At 51.1% G+C, this 19,258-nt stretch overlaps 2 protein-coding genes across 18 annotated transcripts in view; one reads left to right on the top strand and one right to left on the bottom strand.

Moving 5' to 3' along the window:
• The window catches only part of SH2B3 (SH2B adaptor protein 3), a 48,155-nt gene extending 31,717 nt beyond the window's left edge, over positions 1 to 16,438 (top strand). For 2 of the 4 annotated variants that reach the window (XM_039471668.2, XM_074402227.1), the window contains 6 exons: positions 10,460 to 10,561; positions 10,649 to 10,740; positions 10,832 to 10,926; positions 11,018 to 11,232; positions 11,334 to 11,505; positions 11,668 to 16,438. In XM_039471668.2, the coding sequence (XP_039327602.1) occupies positions 10,460 to 10,561; positions 10,649 to 10,740; positions 10,832 to 10,926; positions 11,018 to 11,232; positions 11,334 to 11,505; positions 11,668 to 11,963 (972 nt within the window). In that variant the 3' untranslated portion in view covers positions 11,964 to 16,438. Of the gene's footprint in view, positions 1 to 10,459; positions 10,562 to 10,648; positions 10,741 to 10,828; positions 10,927 to 11,017; positions 11,233 to 11,333; positions 11,506 to 11,667 lie in introns of all 4 variants that reach the window. The other 2 variants (XM_039471667.2, XM_074402226.1) reach the window with 2 other exon arrangements.
• The window catches only part of ATXN2 (ataxin 2), a 163,215-nt gene continuing 160,150 nt past the window's right edge, over positions 16,194 to 19,258 (bottom strand). For 6 of the 14 annotated variants that reach the window (XM_039471648.2, XM_039471652.2, XM_039471650.2 and 3 more), the window contains one exon: positions 16,734 to 17,840. In XM_039471648.2, the coding sequence (XP_039327582.2) occupies positions 17,565 to 17,840 (276 nt within the window). In that variant the 3' untranslated portion in view covers positions 16,734 to 17,564. Of the gene's footprint in view, positions 19,100 to 19,258 lie in introns of all 14 variants that reach the window. The other 8 variants (XM_039471653.2, XM_039471656.2, XM_039471657.2 and 5 more) reach the window with 4 other exon arrangements.

Genomic DNA, 19,258 nt, shown 5'->3' with positions numbered 1-19,258 from the left:
GGTTTGGCCAGAATGGTGCCCTGCATGGAGGGCACGGCGGGGCATGGCTTGAGTGAAGATGTGGTGGGAGAAGGCCCTGGGGATGTGGCTCTCCTCCTTCCATCCTGCCCTCTGCAAGGCCCCATCCCTGGACATTCCTCCCAGGTGGGCTGGATGGGGCCTGGACTTCCTGTCCATGTGTCAGGGGTGAGAGCACCAGGGGAACGTGCCCAGGGGGCGGGGTGGGGAGTGTGGGGAATTCCAGGCATCATCCCTTGTAAGCCACTGCCTTGCACACAGCCCCCGCCATGGCAGGCCTGAGGACAGAAGTGTCCCACCATCCTCACGGTGGGTTACAGGGGCCATGTGTACCCTGTTCCTCTACCCTTGACCACCTTGTGGAGTAGACACCTACATCTGAGGAGGGGACCATGTGGCTGCCTGGGACTCTGGACTGGTCTGGGAGTAGGTGTGGTGGGGGATCTTTACCTGCATGAAGGTCTCCCTCTGGGTGTCTGTCACTGTGGGGAGGCCACTGTAGCATCTGAAAGGGGCTCTGTCCTGGCCATCATGATTCTGTGTTGGGGGGTTGGTCACTGTCTTTCTGAGAGGGGTCTTTGTGTCTGTGTCCCTCTGATTCTCTGACATGCAGGAGGACCCTGATGGGAACTGAGGGGGAATTCACTCTGAGTGGGGTTTTAGACAGGTCCCCAAGCATCTCTGGCTAATCACTCCTGCCCCTCCCTCCATCCCCCCATCCCCATTCCACACACAGATGGGAAAGGCAGGCCAGTGTGTGTCCTGTTGCCCACATTGCACTCACTCAGTGTGAGCTAGGGTGGCATCTGCTTGGAGGGGGAATTTGACTCTGAACAGGGCTGCTGTATTTGGGGGCGTCTCATTCACCATGACTGTCTCTGCCTTCACCATCTGACTGGGAGAATTCCTCTCGGGGTTGGGGTGGGCACCAAGCCTTGCTCCCAGTCGGGGCCCAGCCCTGGGTTGGGCCCAGAGGAGGTACTTAGAGGGTTTGCTGGGTGGACAGATGGATGAACATTTGATTGGCCCTGAAGCCCTCAAATGTCTGGGAAGCAGGGGGAGGTTTGTGTTTCTGGTGCCAGGGTCTTTTGCCACAAAAGGGGAAAAGTTGACTTGACCCGTGTGGCTTTTCTGGAAGCTTCTCCCTTCTCTTTCCTGCTCCCCTGTGGTGACAGGGCACCTCAGGCAGCAGGGTGCAGACCAAGGTGGGATCTGGCCTATAATGAATGGACCAGGTGTTCTGGGCAGCAGGCAGATTCACTTGTAGACATCCCAAGGAGTGGGTTCCATTATCATCCCCATTTTACAGGTGAGGAAACTGAAGCACAGTGGGCCAAAGTTGATTTGCTCAGGGCCCGGGATTTGAAGGGCCCGAGAAGGAAGGGCAGGCTTGGGGTCCTGGTCAGGGGCAGAGCAGAGAAGCACCCTGTGGCCTATAGTTCCCACACTGATTTGGTCACTGGAACTGGCTCATTGCCTCCAGTTTGCCCCCCAAGGAACTGGGGAAAGGGGGCTGAGATCACCCACCACACCCCATACCTCCCTCTACCTCCCAGGCACTTCAGAGCTTGGGGTCCCAGGTACACACCCAAATGCTCATCCATCTGTCCACCTGGCAAACCCTCCAAGTACCTCCTCTGGGCTTGTACCAGGGCTGGGTCCCTGCTGGGAGCAAGGCTTGGTGCCCACCCCAAACCCCGAGAGGAACTCTCCCAGTCAGATGGTGGAGGCAGCTGCATCATCAGGAAACCATGGCCAATGCAATAAGCTCAGTGCTGAGGGAGAGGCACAGGAATTATACAAACCATGACTTAGTGGCCATAGAAGCCTCCCTGGAGGAGGGGAGGTTTTCTCTGCTGGGACGTGCAGTTTGGGTCAGGCAAGGCATCACAAATGCAGGGGCCTGGCGGCAGGAGGAGGTATGGGTGGGAAGGCAGCTGGAGGGAGACCCTATATTGCAGGTGCTGGTGCTAGGCAGATGAGGGTTGGAGCCCCAGCTCTACTTGGCTCTTCCCCGTGGCTGGGGCATGGGGTGATTTTGGCTTTCTGTCTGTAGCATGGGCGGCTCCTGATGGTGCCCTTACAAAGAGGTCAGCGGGCTGCCACACCTGAGCCTGATTTTCAGCCTGCCCTCTTACCTGGCCAGCTGGAGGGGCCCTGGGAGGCCTACCCCCACCCCGATTGAGCTGACTTACAGCTTCCCTGTCACTCGTGGTCTCCACTGGGGTGCGGTATGGCAGTAGGGGCCATCATCTCCTGTGCCCATTACCCAGCACAAAAGATGCTTGGCCAGCAAAAGGCCCATGATGAATGTTGAGTACCTACCACCTAGCAGGCATTGGCTTGCTGCCAAGGACACCACGTGGGCAAAGCGACGTCACGGCAGAGCCCTGTATCAAGGAACGGGGGAGACCAGCTCATAGAACAGCAGGCAGGGAAGGAAGTGAAGGGGCTTCTGCGACTGTGGTTTTGGATACTGTGGTCAGGCAGGGCCTCCCTGAGGAGATGACAATTTGAGAGGCAGTGATATGATATTTGTGAAGTTATGTGGGGAGCTGCCTCTGAGGGCATAGCAGATGCGCAGGCTCCAAGTGTGCCTGGTATACTGAAGAGTGGAGGCCAGTATGGCTGGATCAGAGTAAGGTAGGGAGAGCCAAGAGGCTGAGGAGGTAATGCGGGTCTCTCCGATAGGGACCACAGGGGAGTTTTTTCTTCTTTTTTCAGAGTCTTGCCCTGTCGCCCAGGCTGCAGTGCAGTGCAGCGATCTTGGCTCCCTACAACCTCTGCCTCCTGAGTTTAAGCCATTCTCCTGCCTCAGCCTCCTGAGTAGCTGGGACTACAGGCACCCACCACCACGCCTGGCTAATTTTTATATTTTTAGTAGAGGCAGGGTTTCACTGTATTAGCCAGGCTGGTCTCAAACTCCTGACCTTGTGATCCTCCCCGCTCAGCCTCCCAGAGTGCTGGGATTACAGTTGTGAGCCACTGTGGCTGGCTGGGAGTTTCTTTTGAGATGGGATTTTGCTCTGTTGCCTAGGCTGGAGTGCAGGGGCACCACCACAGTTCACGGCAGCCTTGGCCTCCCTGCCTCAGCCTCCTATAGCTGCAGGGGAGTTTTACGCTGAGGAGATTAGGCTGGAGCAGCATGGTGAGGGTGGGAATAGTTAATTCTGGAATACTTGGGTGTAGTCTGATGGGGTAACAATTTTTTGATGCTGCCCAGCTCCCAGGTGGTCCAAGTGTCATACTGTTTTCTGACCTGACTCCTCTTCCCTCACTGGGGACTCCTTGTGAACACCCCCCTTTTCCCCAGCAGTTGTCTGGGATAGGAATCCGGGCTGCTCGGGCCCCCAGCACCCACCACCCACCACTTTCTGCCTTTGAGCGATGGGCTGTGCCTCCCCTCCTGCAAATCTGTGGCCCAGCCCTCTCAACCTCAGATGCCAGTGAGTGTCAGACCCATCAGGGCCCACGTTAAAATGCAGATTCCAGGCTCCCTTCCAGATGTCCTGTGCCAGCAGGTCATAGAAGTGCCCTGTGCTCGTGGTGGCTCATGCCTATAATCCCAGCACTTTGGGAGGCTGAGGCAGGTGGATCTGAGCCCACCCCCCACAAAAAAAATACAAAAATTAGCCCGATGTGGTGACTCATGCCTATAATCCTAGCTATTCAGGAGGCTGAGGGTGGAGAATCGCTTCAACCTGGGAGGCAGAGGTTGTGGTGAGCTGAAATTGGAGGTTGCAGTGAGCCTGGCCAACCAGAGTGAAACTTAGTCTCTCAAACAAACAAAAAAAGAAGGCACCCTGTGCCATGATCACTCCCCCTTGCAGGTCTCTGAGCCTCAGCCTCCTCATCTGCGAAGTGGGTAAAGGCACAAGAGGGTCATGTGAGGCTCACACACACTGGTCCTTGTACAGAGATGGCCCAGGGCAAGGTAGTGAGGCTTCTCCCTCATAAATCTCACTATCCATGATGCCCAGGATTGTCCTTTGTTCTGGAACCATGACCTTTCTACTTGGTTTCACTGTGTCCTTTCGTCGATGATGTGATGTTTCTGTGACTTCCTCCTGGAAAACTTTTGAAATGTTGCTGGCCTGTGAATTCCACAATCTGGAAACCGCTGGTGGGCCGCCCAGGCTCCAGTGCCTGGCACATAGCAGATGCTCACTAAAGGGCGGTGTGGGGTCTGTGAGCATCATTTCCAGCCACAGCCAAGCCCCTGTTGTCTTCTAGCCTGGGGCTGTGCCTTCTGCTCTCTGGGTGTTGGCTCTTGCTATTCCCATAACCTCTAATGCCTTTTCCTGCACCGTCTCTACTTTGGAGAATATTCAGCAAACATTACTGCCCCTTACTCTGTTCCTGGCTAAGACTCAAAGATGGAGAAGGAGGAGGAGGCCTTCTTGAGCCTCTGGTGCATGGTAGCAGGGGAGTGACAGACCTGGGAGGGGCCTTCGCCTTCTTGCTCCCAAGTTTCCCTGAGGCTAGACTCCTAAGGTCCTGTGCTCCTCCCTCCCCTACCATTCCCCTGCAATTCTTCCATAACCCCCGGGAGCTCCTTTGCACACATGATGCTCATGTTCTCAGGGGTATCCCACCTTAGAAAATGCAGACTCTTGCTTGGACCCAGGAGGTCAAGGCTGCAGTGAGCCAGTATGTGATACTACACTCTAGCCTGCTTAACAGAGAGGGACCCTTACACCAAACATATACACACTCACACACTCTCTCTTTGGGAGGCCGAGGCAGAAAGATCACTTGAGCCAGGAGTTTTGAGACCAGCCTGGGCACCATAGCGAGATCCTATCTCGTGTGGTGGCATGTCTGTAATCCCAGCTACCTGAAAGGCCAAGGCAGGAAGCTCACTTGAGCCCAGGAATGCCTGGGCGACAGAGCTAGACCCCTGTGTCTTTAATTAAAAAAAAAAAAAAAAAAAAAAAAAAAAAAAAAAAAAAATTGAAGACTGAGGCTAGGAGAGGCGAGTCACTCACTCATTTAATGGAAGAGAAGGCAGAGTTGGGACACTCAGGCGTAGGACTAAGTCTCCCAAACCCCAGGGGTGGTGAAGTTCCTGCATGGTGGTTCTACAGCCCTGAAGGGTTTCTGGGCAGGATACTGGGTGGCTTTTAGCAACTAGGCTCAGTCTTGATGCTGCCCACCCCAGGGAATGGCTGAAAGGCACCAGGTTTAGGGAGAGTTTGCAAGGTGAGGACATTCCTCACCTCAACCCTGTATTACCTTGGGTTGGTAAGGCCTAAGAAAGAAGTCAAAGTCTGGGTAATGCATGGGTTCAATAGGTTTCTCTGCTGCAGGACTTTTCTGAGCCTTTAACAGACTGCTAAGCAGCATTCTCTGTGCACAAATGACTGTCCTCTCTCAGAGAATATTTGTTTGCACTGGCTGCCAGGAAGCTCAGAGACAAATCTGTGGCAAGAGGGACTGTTTGTGTTGTAGCAAGCAGCTATATCCTTCCCAGCTCTTTCTGGATGTCTCTAACCTGACTAAAATTGTTTTTGGAAGGAGGCAAGGCATCTTTTAACTTTTTTTTTTTTTTTTTTAAAGACTGGGATTCACTCTGTCTCCCAGGCTGCAGTGCAGTGGTGTGATCTTGGCTCACTGCAACCTCTGCCTACTAGGTTCAAGTGATTCTCCTGCCTCAGCTTCCCAAGCGGGTTGACTTTTTGATACCAGACAGTAAGCTTGGATTAAGTATTTTCTATAATAATGCTCATTCATTCATTCATCCTGTAAGCATCCACTTCAGGCTGTGGGCTGGGGTGAGGGATTCAGCCATCCAGGACAGGACCTGGAATTTGTTGTGCGACTTTTGACATCCTCCCTCTCCTCCTCCTGTAAGAAAGTCAACAAGACCTGCTTACTGGCCACCTATTACTGAAAGGAAACTGAACCTCCAGTTAGTGTCCTGCCCAAGGTCTCAAAGGTAGTTAAGTGATAGAGCTAGGCCCAGGCAGCCAGTTGCCTCCTTGAGAGCACAGGTGTGGCAGAGTCATGGCTGGTGCTGGAGGGTTGACGGGCCTGTCCCACTGCTGCTGTATGCAGATGAATGTGGGCTCTGGGGGAGATAAGACCACCAAGGGACTAGTGTGGCCTGGAGATTCCAGTGGGTGGGCGGTCTCTCCCCAAGGCTGGTCTAGGCCCACACTTACTCCTGGGGTGGGTCAGATGCTGTCCTGCCCTCCAGTGTCCCAGAAGGAGGGGGATAGCCAGCAGGCCTGCTTGTTATGAGCCTCCCCACTTTTAGAAAGATCAAGCTGATTCCCACAGCCCTGAAGCCCCTTGGTGGCTTCTGGGAGCCACTGTGGTAGCCTCACCTGTGCCTCTTCCTGCTGTCTTGCCAGGGGAGGACCATGCCATCGGCCTTGCTCTCCACGCAGGTGAGATCAGGCCACCAGGCCTCTGGCTTTTGACTGGTGTGTCCAACCCAAGCCCTCTGCCGAGTGCCTGAGGAAACAGGTGGTATAACAGACCTCACTCAAGGTGGTTATGAAGACCTGGTAGGGTGGGGTGTGGCCCAATACTTTGGAAGACTCTAGAACGGCCATCCTGGCCCTAGTACACATTTGTGCCAAGGCAGGTACCCTGTCCCTCAGCACGTGGGAAGTGGCAGCAGGTAGCAAGACAGTTTCCAGGTGACAGCATGAGGGCAAGGGAGGCCTAGAGAGATGGGAAGGGTCTGGTGCCTCCAGCCTGTCACGTTCCTACCAGGTGGGAGAAAGGGGGGATCCTCAGGTAAGCGGGAGTCAGGGAGGGCTGTGTGCCCCCACGAGGCTGGTGTTTCATCTCCACTTCACAGATGAGGGGACTGTGGCTCAGAGACCTTTGCAGGGGGACTGATCACAGCATAGGGCCCTCTGAAGGGAGCCTGGGACTGCATTTCTGTGCGGGCCCTGGGTGGAACTGGAACCGGGCTGGCTTTCCTGGCTCCTAGCCTTTTGGCTTCCTCACGTTCTTGGCCTTCTTTTCACAACAAACTCAGAAGCAGCCGAGTAGCTGGTTGTGTTGTCTGCACATGCACCAAAGCATGTTTCATTTTGGCTGTGACATTCCTTTGTTGTCCCTGTCTTGTAATTAGCATAGTAGGTTGGTTATAGTATGCAGAATTTCACTGAAGGATGGTAAGGAAACTTGTGACAAAATGAGCAATAGTTCTTTAAGGCTGAGAGAAGCTCGGGGTATACCCAGCAGCTGGGCCACTCGGAGGGGACTGTCATGCTATCACTACTGTAGTGGGAACCAAGCAGGCTTTCCTCACCGACCTGTTAACAGCTGTTCAGGTCAGGCCTTTTCCTTGTACTAGCTCACCTCATGAAAAATGAGCTCTGACTTACTTACAGATGACAACTAAGCCATGGAGGGTAAAACCCCTTGTCCAGGGTTGTGGAAGAAGTGGCAGGGTCAGGGCTGAACCTTAAAACCTAGATGGTAGGGCTGGGCATGGTGGTTCACACCTATAATCCTAGCACTTTGGGAGGATGAGGTGGGCAGATCACCTGAGGTCAGGAGTTTGAGACCAGCCTGGCAAACACGGTGAAACCCCATCTCTACTAAAAATACAAAAATTAGTCGGGCATGGTGGTGGGTGCCTGTAATCCCGGCTACTCGGAAGGCTGAGGCAGGAAAATTGCTTCAACCCAGGAGGTGGAAGTTGTAGTGAGCCAAGATTGCACCACTGCACTCCAGCCTGGGTGATATAAAGTGTCGAGACTTCATCTCAAAAAAAAAAAAAAAAAAAAAAAAATCCTAGATGGTAAAAGAACTGTAACATCTGGGATAAAGTTAGCTGTAGAAATAAACATAAGTCTTACTGTTGGGGCTGTGTCAGAGCTGGCCTGCATGGCTTTGAGATTCCTAGCAGCCAGAGCAAAGAAAGAAATGGATTATTCCCACTGGAGCCACAGTGGCCATAACAAATAGAAGCCATCTGTCTGGATGTTGGGAATGGAGAAGACTTGCTCCCCAGAAATAGACGCTGCAAGATGTGGTAGGTGATATTTCTACTGTCAAATGTCAGTAGATACCTGAAATGATTTGGCCACTTTGGTCACCCAACCACAGTATGACTCAAGCTGGGTCCAGGGAGCAGCTATTGCTGACCTGGCTTGACTTTTGAGGCAGGTGGAACAGTGGGCACATGAGGAGGAACTGAAGCCGCCACAGCTACTGACACAGCCCCCAGGTTTGAGCTTGGTTCTCCCATCACCCGTCCCCTCATAGCTTAATGGGCATCTGGTGGTCCTTCCCTGCAGTGGCCAGAGTCCTGTTGTGGGCTGTCCAGGCTGAGGATTTGGCTGCAGCAGGGGTAGTCCCGCCCCCATGTGCCCAGAAGTTGTAACCTGGCCGGAGCCTCTGGCATAGGACACTCATGCCACCAGGAATGTCAGTGGCGGACCCCATCTCTGATACTCGGCAGGCTTGGGTTGAGATTGTAGTTCTAGGCCAGACAAACGTGGAGCTGGGGCAGCTCTCCCGGGCTGCTGTGCAGAGTCGGGAAAGAACCCCTAGTGGGTGGCAGCCAGGCTGGCTGTGGGTGAGGAGGGGAATCCTCTTTTTACCACTGCCTGCCTGCTCAGCATTTCCTCAGCTGCTGGGGGTGGAGCCAGCTTGCAGGGGCCAGAGTCAGAGTGAAACCAGCAGCTCTGCTGGTTAATCTCAGCACACACACTGGGGACTAGGCCTGGAGTGGAACTGAAAGGGAAACCAGGCCTGTTCCCCTCCAGGCCTGGCCTACTTCCTCCCAGTGATCCTTAAGGCCTGCAGCCAGCGGGGAGGGTGGGGGCCAGGCAGGGACAACTGGAAAAGTAGCCGAAGGAAGTGGCCACTTGCACCTTACCCATCTTGCAGACAGGAAATGAAGGTTCTGTAGGGCTGGCTGGCTGTGAAAATGGACAACGGTACAGAGGCCCCACTCCCCGCACACTGTGCTGTTCCCATTGCCCATGTGGATGCCATGCGAGGCCTCATTCTGCCTGCCCCATCCTGGCTGGTGCTGGTCATTTCAGGCTGGAATTTTCTTTTTTTCTTTTTCTTTTTTTTTTTTTTGAGATGGACAGGCTAGAGCACAGTTCAAGCAATTCTCCTCCTCAGCCTCTCAAGAAGCTGGGATTAGAGGTGTATGCAACCATGCCCAGCTTTTTTTTTTTTTTTTTTTTTGGTACTTTTAGTAGTGATGGGGTTTTACCTTGTTAGCTGGGCTGATCTTGAACTCTTAAACTCAGGTAATCTGCCCGCCTGGGCCTCCCAGAGTGTTGGGATTCATTGCGCCTAGTCCAGGCTAGAATTTTCTAGTCTTTCAGCTTTCTAGCGAGAGGCCACAGTACGCCGTGGCCAGTGTTGGTCACTCCTGCAGTTGTTACTCTCCCCCAGCCTGTTGTGTTCACCAACCAGAGCAGACCCAGGAGCTCCCAGGAGACCTGCTGGCAGGGACCCAAGTGGGGCCAGGCTGCCCTCTCACCTCACGGTTCATTGATTCTCCTGCAGAGGGGTTAAGGGAAGGAGAAAGGAAGTGGCCAGGCCACTGGTCATGATCCTTCCATCAAAGGTACCTGGCACCTCTGTGTCTAAAGCATCTGGTTTTGGGGGTCAATTCAATAGCACAAGCAGCTCCAGTCCAAGCTGTGCCCTTGTGGTCCAAGGTACAGGTCAGATCACCTGAAGCCACAGTTGCTGGAACATCCTTTGGGCCTGCCTCTGCTTTCCATTCCCCTGCTCCTGGTTTGTTAGGGGCTGTGGTATTTTATAGGAACATCTGGATGGAGGGGGCCCAGTGGGGCCACTTTTGTCTATTCCTCATCTCTGGCTGGCTTCCCTTTTCTTACCGTCTTTTGGTCATCTTTTCAGGAGGAAGGGGAGGTTTGCCCCTCCTCAGCAGATTCCCACCTGGAAGCAGTTGGCTTCTTGGCTTTAGAGTGCCCCAGCACTGGAAGCATCTGCAGGGTCAGTTGAGACCTGGGAGCGGTGCTCCTACCCGCAAAGGAGTTCCTACCCACCCTGCAACCCTACGAGCCGGGCACCCTGGGAGGGTCCAGGGCCAAGATTTTGTTGTGTTCCAGTGGCTAGCCCCTGCCCCTTTGGACTTGGTGTGATGAGAGGGTAAGTAGCTGGCATCACCTGGCTGGGCAGGGACCTCTTTGCTTACCAGTGGAAAGAGGAACGATGTCAGACACATGGCAGAGCAGGAATGTCCCCAGGTCCAGGTCCAAAGGGCTGGGAGGGCTGCCTTCTGCCAGCACATGCTTCTTGGGATCTCAGTGTGAATGGTGTTCAGGAGGCTAGGGGAAGGCACTACAGGCTCAGAACCTACACAGCAACACCACAGACACTCTCTGCAAGGGGGATTACTGGGGAGATCATGGACAAACTCAGGCCTGGCTGGAAAGAAAAAGCATCAGGAACAAGCCTTCAGTGCGCCATCTTGGTCTCATAGAGTTCAAGGCCCAAGCTACAAGCAGCTTGCTCCAACATCCAGGAGGTCCGGCGGTGCACACGCCTTGAGATGCCTGACAACCTCTACACCTTTGTGCTAAAGGTGAGTGACATGGCTTTCCACACCCTGGGGCAATACAAATCCATACACATACGTCAGATCCAATGCCGTTCCCTTCCTTCTTGCTAGGTGAAGGACCGGACAGACATCATCTTTGAGGTGGGAGACGAGCAACAGCTGAATTCATGGATGGCTGAGCTCTGGGAGTGCACAGGCCAAGGGTGAGGCCCCAGATCCTCGCCCCTGGCACAACCTTTGCTGCTACCACCCCTGACCTGCCCAGATCCTTAACCTCAGCCTCTTCTCCAGCAGGCTGGAGAGCACAGAAGCAGAGATGCATATTCCCTCAGCCCTAGAGCCCAGCACATCCAGTTCCCCAAGGGGCAGCACAGATTCCCTTAACCAAGGTGAGTAAACCAATGTATAGGCCATTGTCTTCTGGGTACAGTGGAACCCACACTCGGCCCAGGACCACCATCACCCATCTTCTCTTAACAGGTGCTTCTCCTGGGGGGCTGCTGGACCCAGCCTGCCAGAAGACAGACCACTTCCTGTCCTGCTACCCCTGGTTCCATGGCCCCATCTCCAGAGTGAAAGCAGCTCAGCTGGTACAACTGCAGGGTCCTGATGCTCATGGCGTGTTCCTGGTGCGGCAGAGCGAGACGCGGCGTGGGGAATACGTGCTCACTTTCAACTTCCAGGGCATAGCCAAGGTATGGAGTGGGGCAGGGCAGGCGGGACCGTGCCTCCTCTCCCCACTGGAGTTCAGGGCCCTAGAGGGACAGTCCGAGCCCACCGTCCTCTCCTCCCCCAGCATCTGCGCCTGTCACTGACCGAGAGGGGCCAGTGCCGTGTGCAGCACCTTCACTTTCCCTCGGTCGTGGACATGCTCCACCACTTCCAGCGCTCGCCCATCCCGCTCGAGTGCGGCGCCGCCTGTGACGTCCGGCTTTCCAGCTACGTGGTAGTTGTCTCCCAGCCACCAGGTCTGAGCCTACTGCCCTTTGCTAAAGGGGATGGCGGGCACAGGGAAACTGGGTGAGGGTAGAGGCTTCCTGCAGACCCAGGGTTACAGGGATCTTGTTCTGTGTCCTGTCAGCACTTGCATCAACACTGACGGTATGGTCTCTTTTGGTCACTTGTTCTAGGTTCCTGCAACACTGTCCTATTCCCTTTCTCCCTCCCTCGCTGGGATTCAGAGTTGGGCCTTTCCCACCTTAGCTCCTCTGGTTGTCCCCAGGGGCTCAGCCCAGAGGGTCTCCCTGGGCGATCCTCACCCCCAGAGCAGATCTTCCACCTGGTGCCTTCGCCCGAAGAACTGGCCAACAGCCTACAGCACCTGGAGCCTGAGCCTGTGAGTCGAGCCCGGGACTCGGACTATGAAATGGACTCATCCTCCCGGAGCCACCTGCGGGCCATAGACAATCAGTACACACCTCTCTGACAGAGGAATTCCAGGCCTCAACAGATGCCCTTGAGGAGCACAGGCAGAAGTGTGAACTTGTGAATGTAATGATTTTTCCTTCCTTCCAGAGAGATTTAAGGGACACTGCTAACTGCTCATGCCAGTTTGGACGTGACCCTTCTATTAGGCCTGTTGAAGGGCCCTCCTGTAAGTTGTATCTATCACCTGGCTTTCTCCTTATTGTTTACAGATATAGTTCTTGTTAGAGGATGCCGCTAGCTCATGCCCAGGGTCCCTATGCCTAGTCCCCATTAGAGAAAGGAGTTGGGGTGAGGGCCAGAGCTGGCAGTGGAAACTTGTTCTCTTTTTCACTGACACGGTCACAGCTGATGACAGACTTTCTACAGGAAGAGGGGTCATCAGGAAGTCCAGAACACTAACAAGCCCTGGATTCTCATGGTCCTCCGATCTACTGTCAGTCCATGTGGCAGGTCTGTTGTGTCCACGCCACAGATGACCACATCTAATCTGCTTCTACTCTCAGCTTTAGGACAAAATCTGTCAGAGGGGCAAGCTAAAGGTCAAAAATGATTTTAAACATTTTACCTCAGACTAATTTCTTTAAGGAATTCAGGTTCAAAAGTAAACCATTGCTTATTTCACTGCACTGTTTCAACTAACACCCATGCAATTTTTGTAGTTGGAGACAGCTATGCAAACCCTGCCTGACTGGTTCACGGTCTGAGCCAGAATGCTAGCTTCCTTGTCTACTGCAGTCTCAGGACAGTTACCTGCCGCTGAGTGGCCACTGTCCTTCCCAAATGTCAAGAAGTGAAGTGTGTCACCCTTTCAGGGAAATTCAGGCAATTACTGAAAAATGGAGGGTGGCAAGGAACAGTTCTACCCTGGTGCCTTATGAATAAAAAACTGGATTCTGGTTTACAGCAGCTTTACAGTGAGAGTTAAATTAACTGAGGTTGGGGGAAGAACAAGTAAAAACGGAAGGAGGACTCCTGAGCGCTTTATAGTAAATCTTTCAGCAACAAGGCTGGCTCTGCACCCTCCAAGCATCTAATGGCTTATTGAATTATCCCACAAGTGGGTTTTAGGCTCCTTTTTTTTGAGCCAAAATGGAAGCTGGGAATCTGGTGCCATAACTATTGAGAAACTCATTTAATAGCCCACATTCAGTGTTCTGTTCCAGCTGGCTCCTGCTTCATTGGATGGAGAATGTATCTCCATGCACACACAGGCACACACAATCTCCACCACCCAGGGAGGTCCTGAAGTTAAATCTCCATCTATACTTGCTTTCACAAGTGATACAATTCATAGGGGGGCTGGCTCCTCCCAGAACCTTTGGAGGTTCAAAAAGAAGGGAGCACTGACAGTGGAGTCAGCTGCTCTTGGGTGCCAGCAGAGCCTTTCAGTACAACCCCCCAGGTTCACTGCAGTGTCTCAATCAGAGGCTAATGAAACCTCGACCTAAAACTTACAGGACTGCCTGCCTGCCCGGGAGGAGGGTTAGGTCTGTTCCTTTCACTTAGTCTCTGTACTCCAAGAGGTCAGATTTTTGCTTCTAGGCTTCTAGAATTTTCTTGGGATCTTTCAGAGGGTGGGGAAAGAGTCCCCTCTGTACCACCTTTTTTTTTTTTCTTCTTTTCTTTTGAGATGGAGTTTCACTCTTGTTGCCCAGGCTGGAGTGCAGTGGCATGCTCTTAGCTCACTGCAACCTCAGCCTTCCTGGTTCAATCAAGCGATTCTCCTGTCTCCTGAGTAGTTTACACACATGCTTACTATGCTCAGCTGCTTTTTGTGTTTTTAGTAGAAATGGGGTTTTGCCATGTTGGCTAGGCTGGTCTTGAACTCCTGACCTCAGGTGATCCACCCACCTTGGCCTCCCAAAGTGCTGGGATTATAGGTGTGAACCACCGTGCCTGGCCTGCACCACTTTTTATTTAACTAAGTGATTTATTTATTTTGAGACGGGGTTTCACTCTTGTAGCCCAGGCTGGAGTGTGATGGCACGATCTCAGCTCACTGAAATCTCCGCCTCACAGGTTCAAGTGATTCTCCTGCCTCAGCCTCCCAAGTAGCTGGGATTACAGGCATGCGCCACCACACCCGACTAATTTTTTTTTTTTTTTTTTAATTAGAGCTGGGGTTTCACCGTGTTGGTCAGGCTAGTCTCGAACTCCTGACCTTGTGATCTGCCCATGTCGGCCTCCCAAAGTACTGGGATTACAGGCGTGAGCCACCACGCCCAGCGCCTGCACCACTTTTAATACCAACACTCCTGGGTGATCGTGGACCTTAAAGCAGACCCCACACTGATCCAGATTTGCAGTCCATTTTTAAGAACACCTGTCTTTATAAAGTCAAGCAGCTTTCTCTGAAAAATGAATGCTAACTAGTGTGAACGGAAAGAGTAAGTAACAGTCTGAACCTTTTTTAAAGAACTTTTTTAAAGTTTATCATGGAAAATCACTGGTCCTCCCCACTGCACAGGACAAGTGTCCAGTAGATAATAAACCAAATTAAGTTCCCTCCCTCTAGCCAGAAGTTAAACACCTGGGATACGACATCTTCACACCAGGAGCACTCATTTCTTAGCAGCCGCTCTACATACATCTCTCAGGTAGTGCCAAGATACAGCAGATCCAGCAAACTTAGCAGACTGTACTTAGCCATCTGACTGGCTGCAAAGTGCAAGCTCAGATTCTGTGGCAGAGATTTGGAAGGCACCCTCTTCCAGACTGCTAACTTTCTAAACTCATCCAAGTTACCAGGACAGCTCAAATACATGCTGACAGAAAACTCTCATGGCACTAGGAAGAAGTGACACTAAGCCAATGCCATTTCTTTGCGTGGGAGCAGGCCCACCTGATGAAGAGGTGGGCAGCAGTGTGGGGCAGGCACCCCACTGGCTGCAGCTAGCCCACCACAGGCACAGGACAGCACACCCCACCACTCTCCTTCCAGTCCTGACCAGGCCCAGTCAGCAACTTCCACCAAGAGCCATGGCTCAGCGTCAAACTAGACAGTAGGCATCATGATCCCTCCAGTTAGCTCTAATCACAGATTCCACCAGTACAGCTTGACAGCTCCTGGCACCATCACTTCCTTCATCTGTTATTCAACTTTTACAAACTAACAGTCACCAGCACCAAAGAATTAAGTCAACTAACCTGCCTTGAATTTTAGACCAGCAATCCATATGGCTTTATCTGGTATAAATCTTCTGCCTTTGATCATTTCTGGACCATAAGAAAAAGGAATAGCAATCATTAAAATCTTGGGCCAGAGAACACTATTTTTACGTAACAGTTTCTTAACCTAAAATCAAGGCCTTGGACTCTTCCCTGAGGGTTGCCTGAGATTCCTTCATGCTTTCTATTCAGGGCTAAGTCCCTTACTGCAAATGTGTTAGCTCTAACATCACCCACAAGCTAGAGGAACTTGTGAGTACATTAACAAGGACACATCTGACATCCAGTGTTTGGTTATAATATACAGCACATTGTGATAACACAAAGTGGATTCATCTTGTATCATTATAGGCAGAAGGTATTCGGCAAATTTTTATGTATTGTTTTATGTACTGTACAAGTAACTTATTCTTGAATAATGCAAATTTTGCTATAATGTACAAATTGCTATATGTGAATTAAAAAGTTTTCAGAATCTTGATTTGCTGTCACAATATTTAAAACTCTATTAAAACCATGGTTGCTCTATAAAATCCTCGCCCTTCCCGAATACTTGCCCTTCCCTTTGTCCTTCCCGATGCAATCTGGGAATATTAACAAATGCTTATGAGTCCATGTCAATAAGCAGCTTTGTACATCTTTTCAGCCTTCCTGCCCTCTGGATTTCTTTCTTGCAATTTTTTTCTGAGTGTCTCCTGCCCCCTACTGGTAAAATAGAAAGATGCCTGAATTGGGAACTTCCAGCTAATTAATACTCATTTTGGTTCAGGAGATATTAAAAAGGAAGCTTACAGAATCGGTGTCAGCCCGAGGATGTGGAATTTCAGTGCTGCCCAACTCTGGCCAACCTTCCTCCTCCTGAAGCAGATCTCTAATCCACCAAAGAGAATAGCTCAGTCTTGTCTTTTTCTAGAGATACCTTGAACCAGAACTAAAGATGAAGAAGAAAAATCATTTGACAGCTACCTTCCGGGACATTCAAAATGCACACTTAGCGCACCTGCTTTGATATTAAGTATCCTACAATAGAAGTAGCTTATACAGACACACACTAACTTGGTCAGTTTTTAAAACTTTTTTTATTTTTTAATTTTTTTTTTAGTTTTTATTTTATATTATCTACAAAGTAAAAGTTTTCCCTTAACTTAAAAGTTGAACCACTGTAGACAGTGATCACCTCATCAAACTTGATTTATAAATAATAATCCGTCAGTTTGACGGTAAGAATTTACTGAACCTTTGTCAAGTTTAGTAAAAGGGCGTTCCAAGTCTTGATTTTTTTTTTTTTTTTTTTTTTTTTTTTTTAGCAGTAATAGCAGCAAGAATCACTCTTGTTACTTCTGTTGCTAGCTGATGTGTTCATGACTTTCAAGGGTTATTAAAAAATAAATAACTTCCAGTTTCGGCAAGCAGAGCTGGGGTACCTGCGGGACTTTGAAACAGCGTATGGAATTATGGAATAGCCCCAAGTTCCTAAATGCCTCTACTCGGTCCAAGTATCTTCCACTGCAAGTGAACTGTTAGCATTCCTATTGGATGTTACAAGAAATCAACATATATATTTTAAAAACAAAATAAATGAAATTCTAGTTTTCTGTGCTTCCAGTTGGTAGAAGCAGTAGGAGGGAGGAGGGAATTTGGCCTTTCGGTTCCTCCAGGGCAGCCTTACAACTGCTGTTGGTGGTGGGCTTGTACTGTAAAAAGAAAAGCGAACATTGAAACAGAAAACTGGTAACACCACACATCAGCCTAGTGTCTCTGCAGCACATGATTGTAAACTATACTTGTGCTAGCTGAACAAGACTCAAAATTGAATTCATTTTTCCCCCCTCCCAACTGTACCAAAGCGGGGAGGGGTGGGTAGGTGGGTAGAAACAAACCGGTCAGACGTAAAACCACTTCAGATAAAACTCCCAAAAGATCTGTTCCTAGGGTAGAAAAAAAGGCCTTAACAACCCCCCTCCCCAAATATTAATCAAGCACCAGTATTGCTTTCAGAATAACAGGTCAGACTGTGAAGTATCACCATGGCACCCATCAAGTAGTAGAGCACAATCACAGGGCTCTCTCCCCCCGTCAGGGCATAGGCTGGGGCCAACGCTACACTCAAAGCCAGTCCATCCACAGCACTTTCTCAGCAGTATCTTCTCCAGAGCTACAATCAAACTCTGCCATAGTAATAACCCCCCACATGTCAGACTTTTGGGACTCAGGAAGAAAAACACTGCCCTGTCCAGCCTATGGTAACAAAGAAGGCCAACTGAGTCCTAGGCATGCATCAGCTACACAGAATGCTGCTGCTGCTGCTTCTCATCAAGCCAAATCCTGTATACCAGCAGAACACACACAGACTCGGCTCCCGGAAGCCTCAGGCCCTGACACTGAACTGATCATCACAGTCCCTCCTGTGCACACTCCTGATCAGGTCTTGCTAGTTCTCAAATGCGGGGCTTGAAGCACTGGCCCTGCCTACCATTCTACCTGTGCGAGCAGAATGCTTTGGGGTGCCCCGGCGGCCCCTGCACACACACGCCTCACCTGAAGGGTGCGTCATATAGGGGAAATGCGCTGTTGTCGAGACTGGAATGGGCTGTAGTGCACTTTGAGCGAGGGCGGCCTGGGGACCGCCGGGTGGCTGTGTCGTCATTAGCATCATTGGCGCATGGGCAGTTGGATGAGAAGGAACCATTCCTGACTGTACATGAGCCTGAAACAGAGAGCTCTTTTACGCATACAGGCAACATCGGCTTAAACAACATGTCAACTGCGTTCCTTTCACTGGGCTGGGACTCTCAGGAAAGGGCAACGGTGGGCCTCAGGGCCCAGTTCTGTTCTCAGGGACACTCTCTAGTGGACTATCTATTGACCTAAAGATGTGCTTCACCTTTGGGCAGATCCTGCAAGGGTCAGGGAACAGGCACCAAGTGAGCCTGGGTAAAAGTCAGGGCTGTGCTGTCCTAGCCCTCGACATTTCTGATCATTGTATTCTACGTATAGGGTAAGGTCTTCACAAAGATTAGACTCCTGATCCAAGGACAGCTTTCTCAATATCATACAAGATGCAAGACGCTTTAGAATCAGGCTGCCATGTGGGGCCTCAGGTAGTTTTGCAAATAACATCCCTTTCAAATAGAAAAGCAGATTACTACATGAATAAGCAGAGACTCACAGTCCAGTATGTGGATTACTTGGACCTCTCTTCATTTGCCTCTCTCCCTCTGCTTCTGGCCTGCTCACCAGGCAGTGAAAACAGACTCTTAAGCCCCCATGACTCTCTCAGAGATATGCTAATGGAGCAAGAGGAGGAGGAGGAGTTGCAGTTTAATGGCTCCAGTGAGATGGAAAGGAGTAATCTGAAATCATCTGGGCCAGCCCAGTGTTTCTGTACCAAGCAGTAGTAAGTTCGACCTGGTCTCACTTGTTGGAGAAGTAATTTTAGTCAGCCCAAACAGCTGGATTTCAGCTCTGCAGGGGTTGGCAGGACCAGGAAGAGCCCTTTCCTTTGTTCCACACTGTACACTGTTCTAGAGCATGATAAGCCTTGGATGAAATGCCATTTTTACTCTCATATATTCAAATGGGCACATGGGATATTTGAGCTTCCTTGTATTAACCTTTTTGACCGTTCAGCACAAAAAATGTAGTGAGGTTTTAGGGATCCCTGACTTACATGTAAATTCACATGCCTACTTAGCCACCAGCCTCTGCTAGACACTTACAGGACCCCAGCTCATATGAAGCTGACTCCACCAAACCACGCTGGCCCACACGGACCAAACCGGCTTCCCTCCCCATCAAAAAGCAAATCAACTGCAGTGCGCTACACCACAGAACCTAAACTTTGCAGGGTGAGGACGCCCAAACTTCCCAGAGCTGTGGAACTCTACTTACAAGGTAGCCTTCTGAGAGATAGATCCAACTGAGTCGCATCTCTAGCCCACACCTTGCCAGAGCCTCACTGGCGCACTATTTAACAGGAAATGGAATTCATTGTGGCAGGTCTCACTTAGACCCGCCTCAGTTCTGTTATGAAAGTAGCAGAGACATCTAATACAGCCAATTCACCCATAACAGCCCCAGGAGGGCCTCGAGGCCAGCATTAGAGCCCAACTTCAGTGCAGCTCC

This window comes from Saimiri boliviensis, chromosome 7 (assembly GCF_048565385.1).
Source record: "Saimiri boliviensis isolate mSaiBol1 chromosome 7, mSaiBol1.pri, whole genome shotgun sequence".
Lineage (NCBI taxonomy): Eukaryota > Metazoa > Chordata > Mammalia > Primates > Cebidae > Saimiri > Saimiri boliviensis.
The sequence above is the reverse complement of the archived record's forward strand: the minus strand, read 5'-3'. Positions and strand labels throughout refer to the sequence as shown.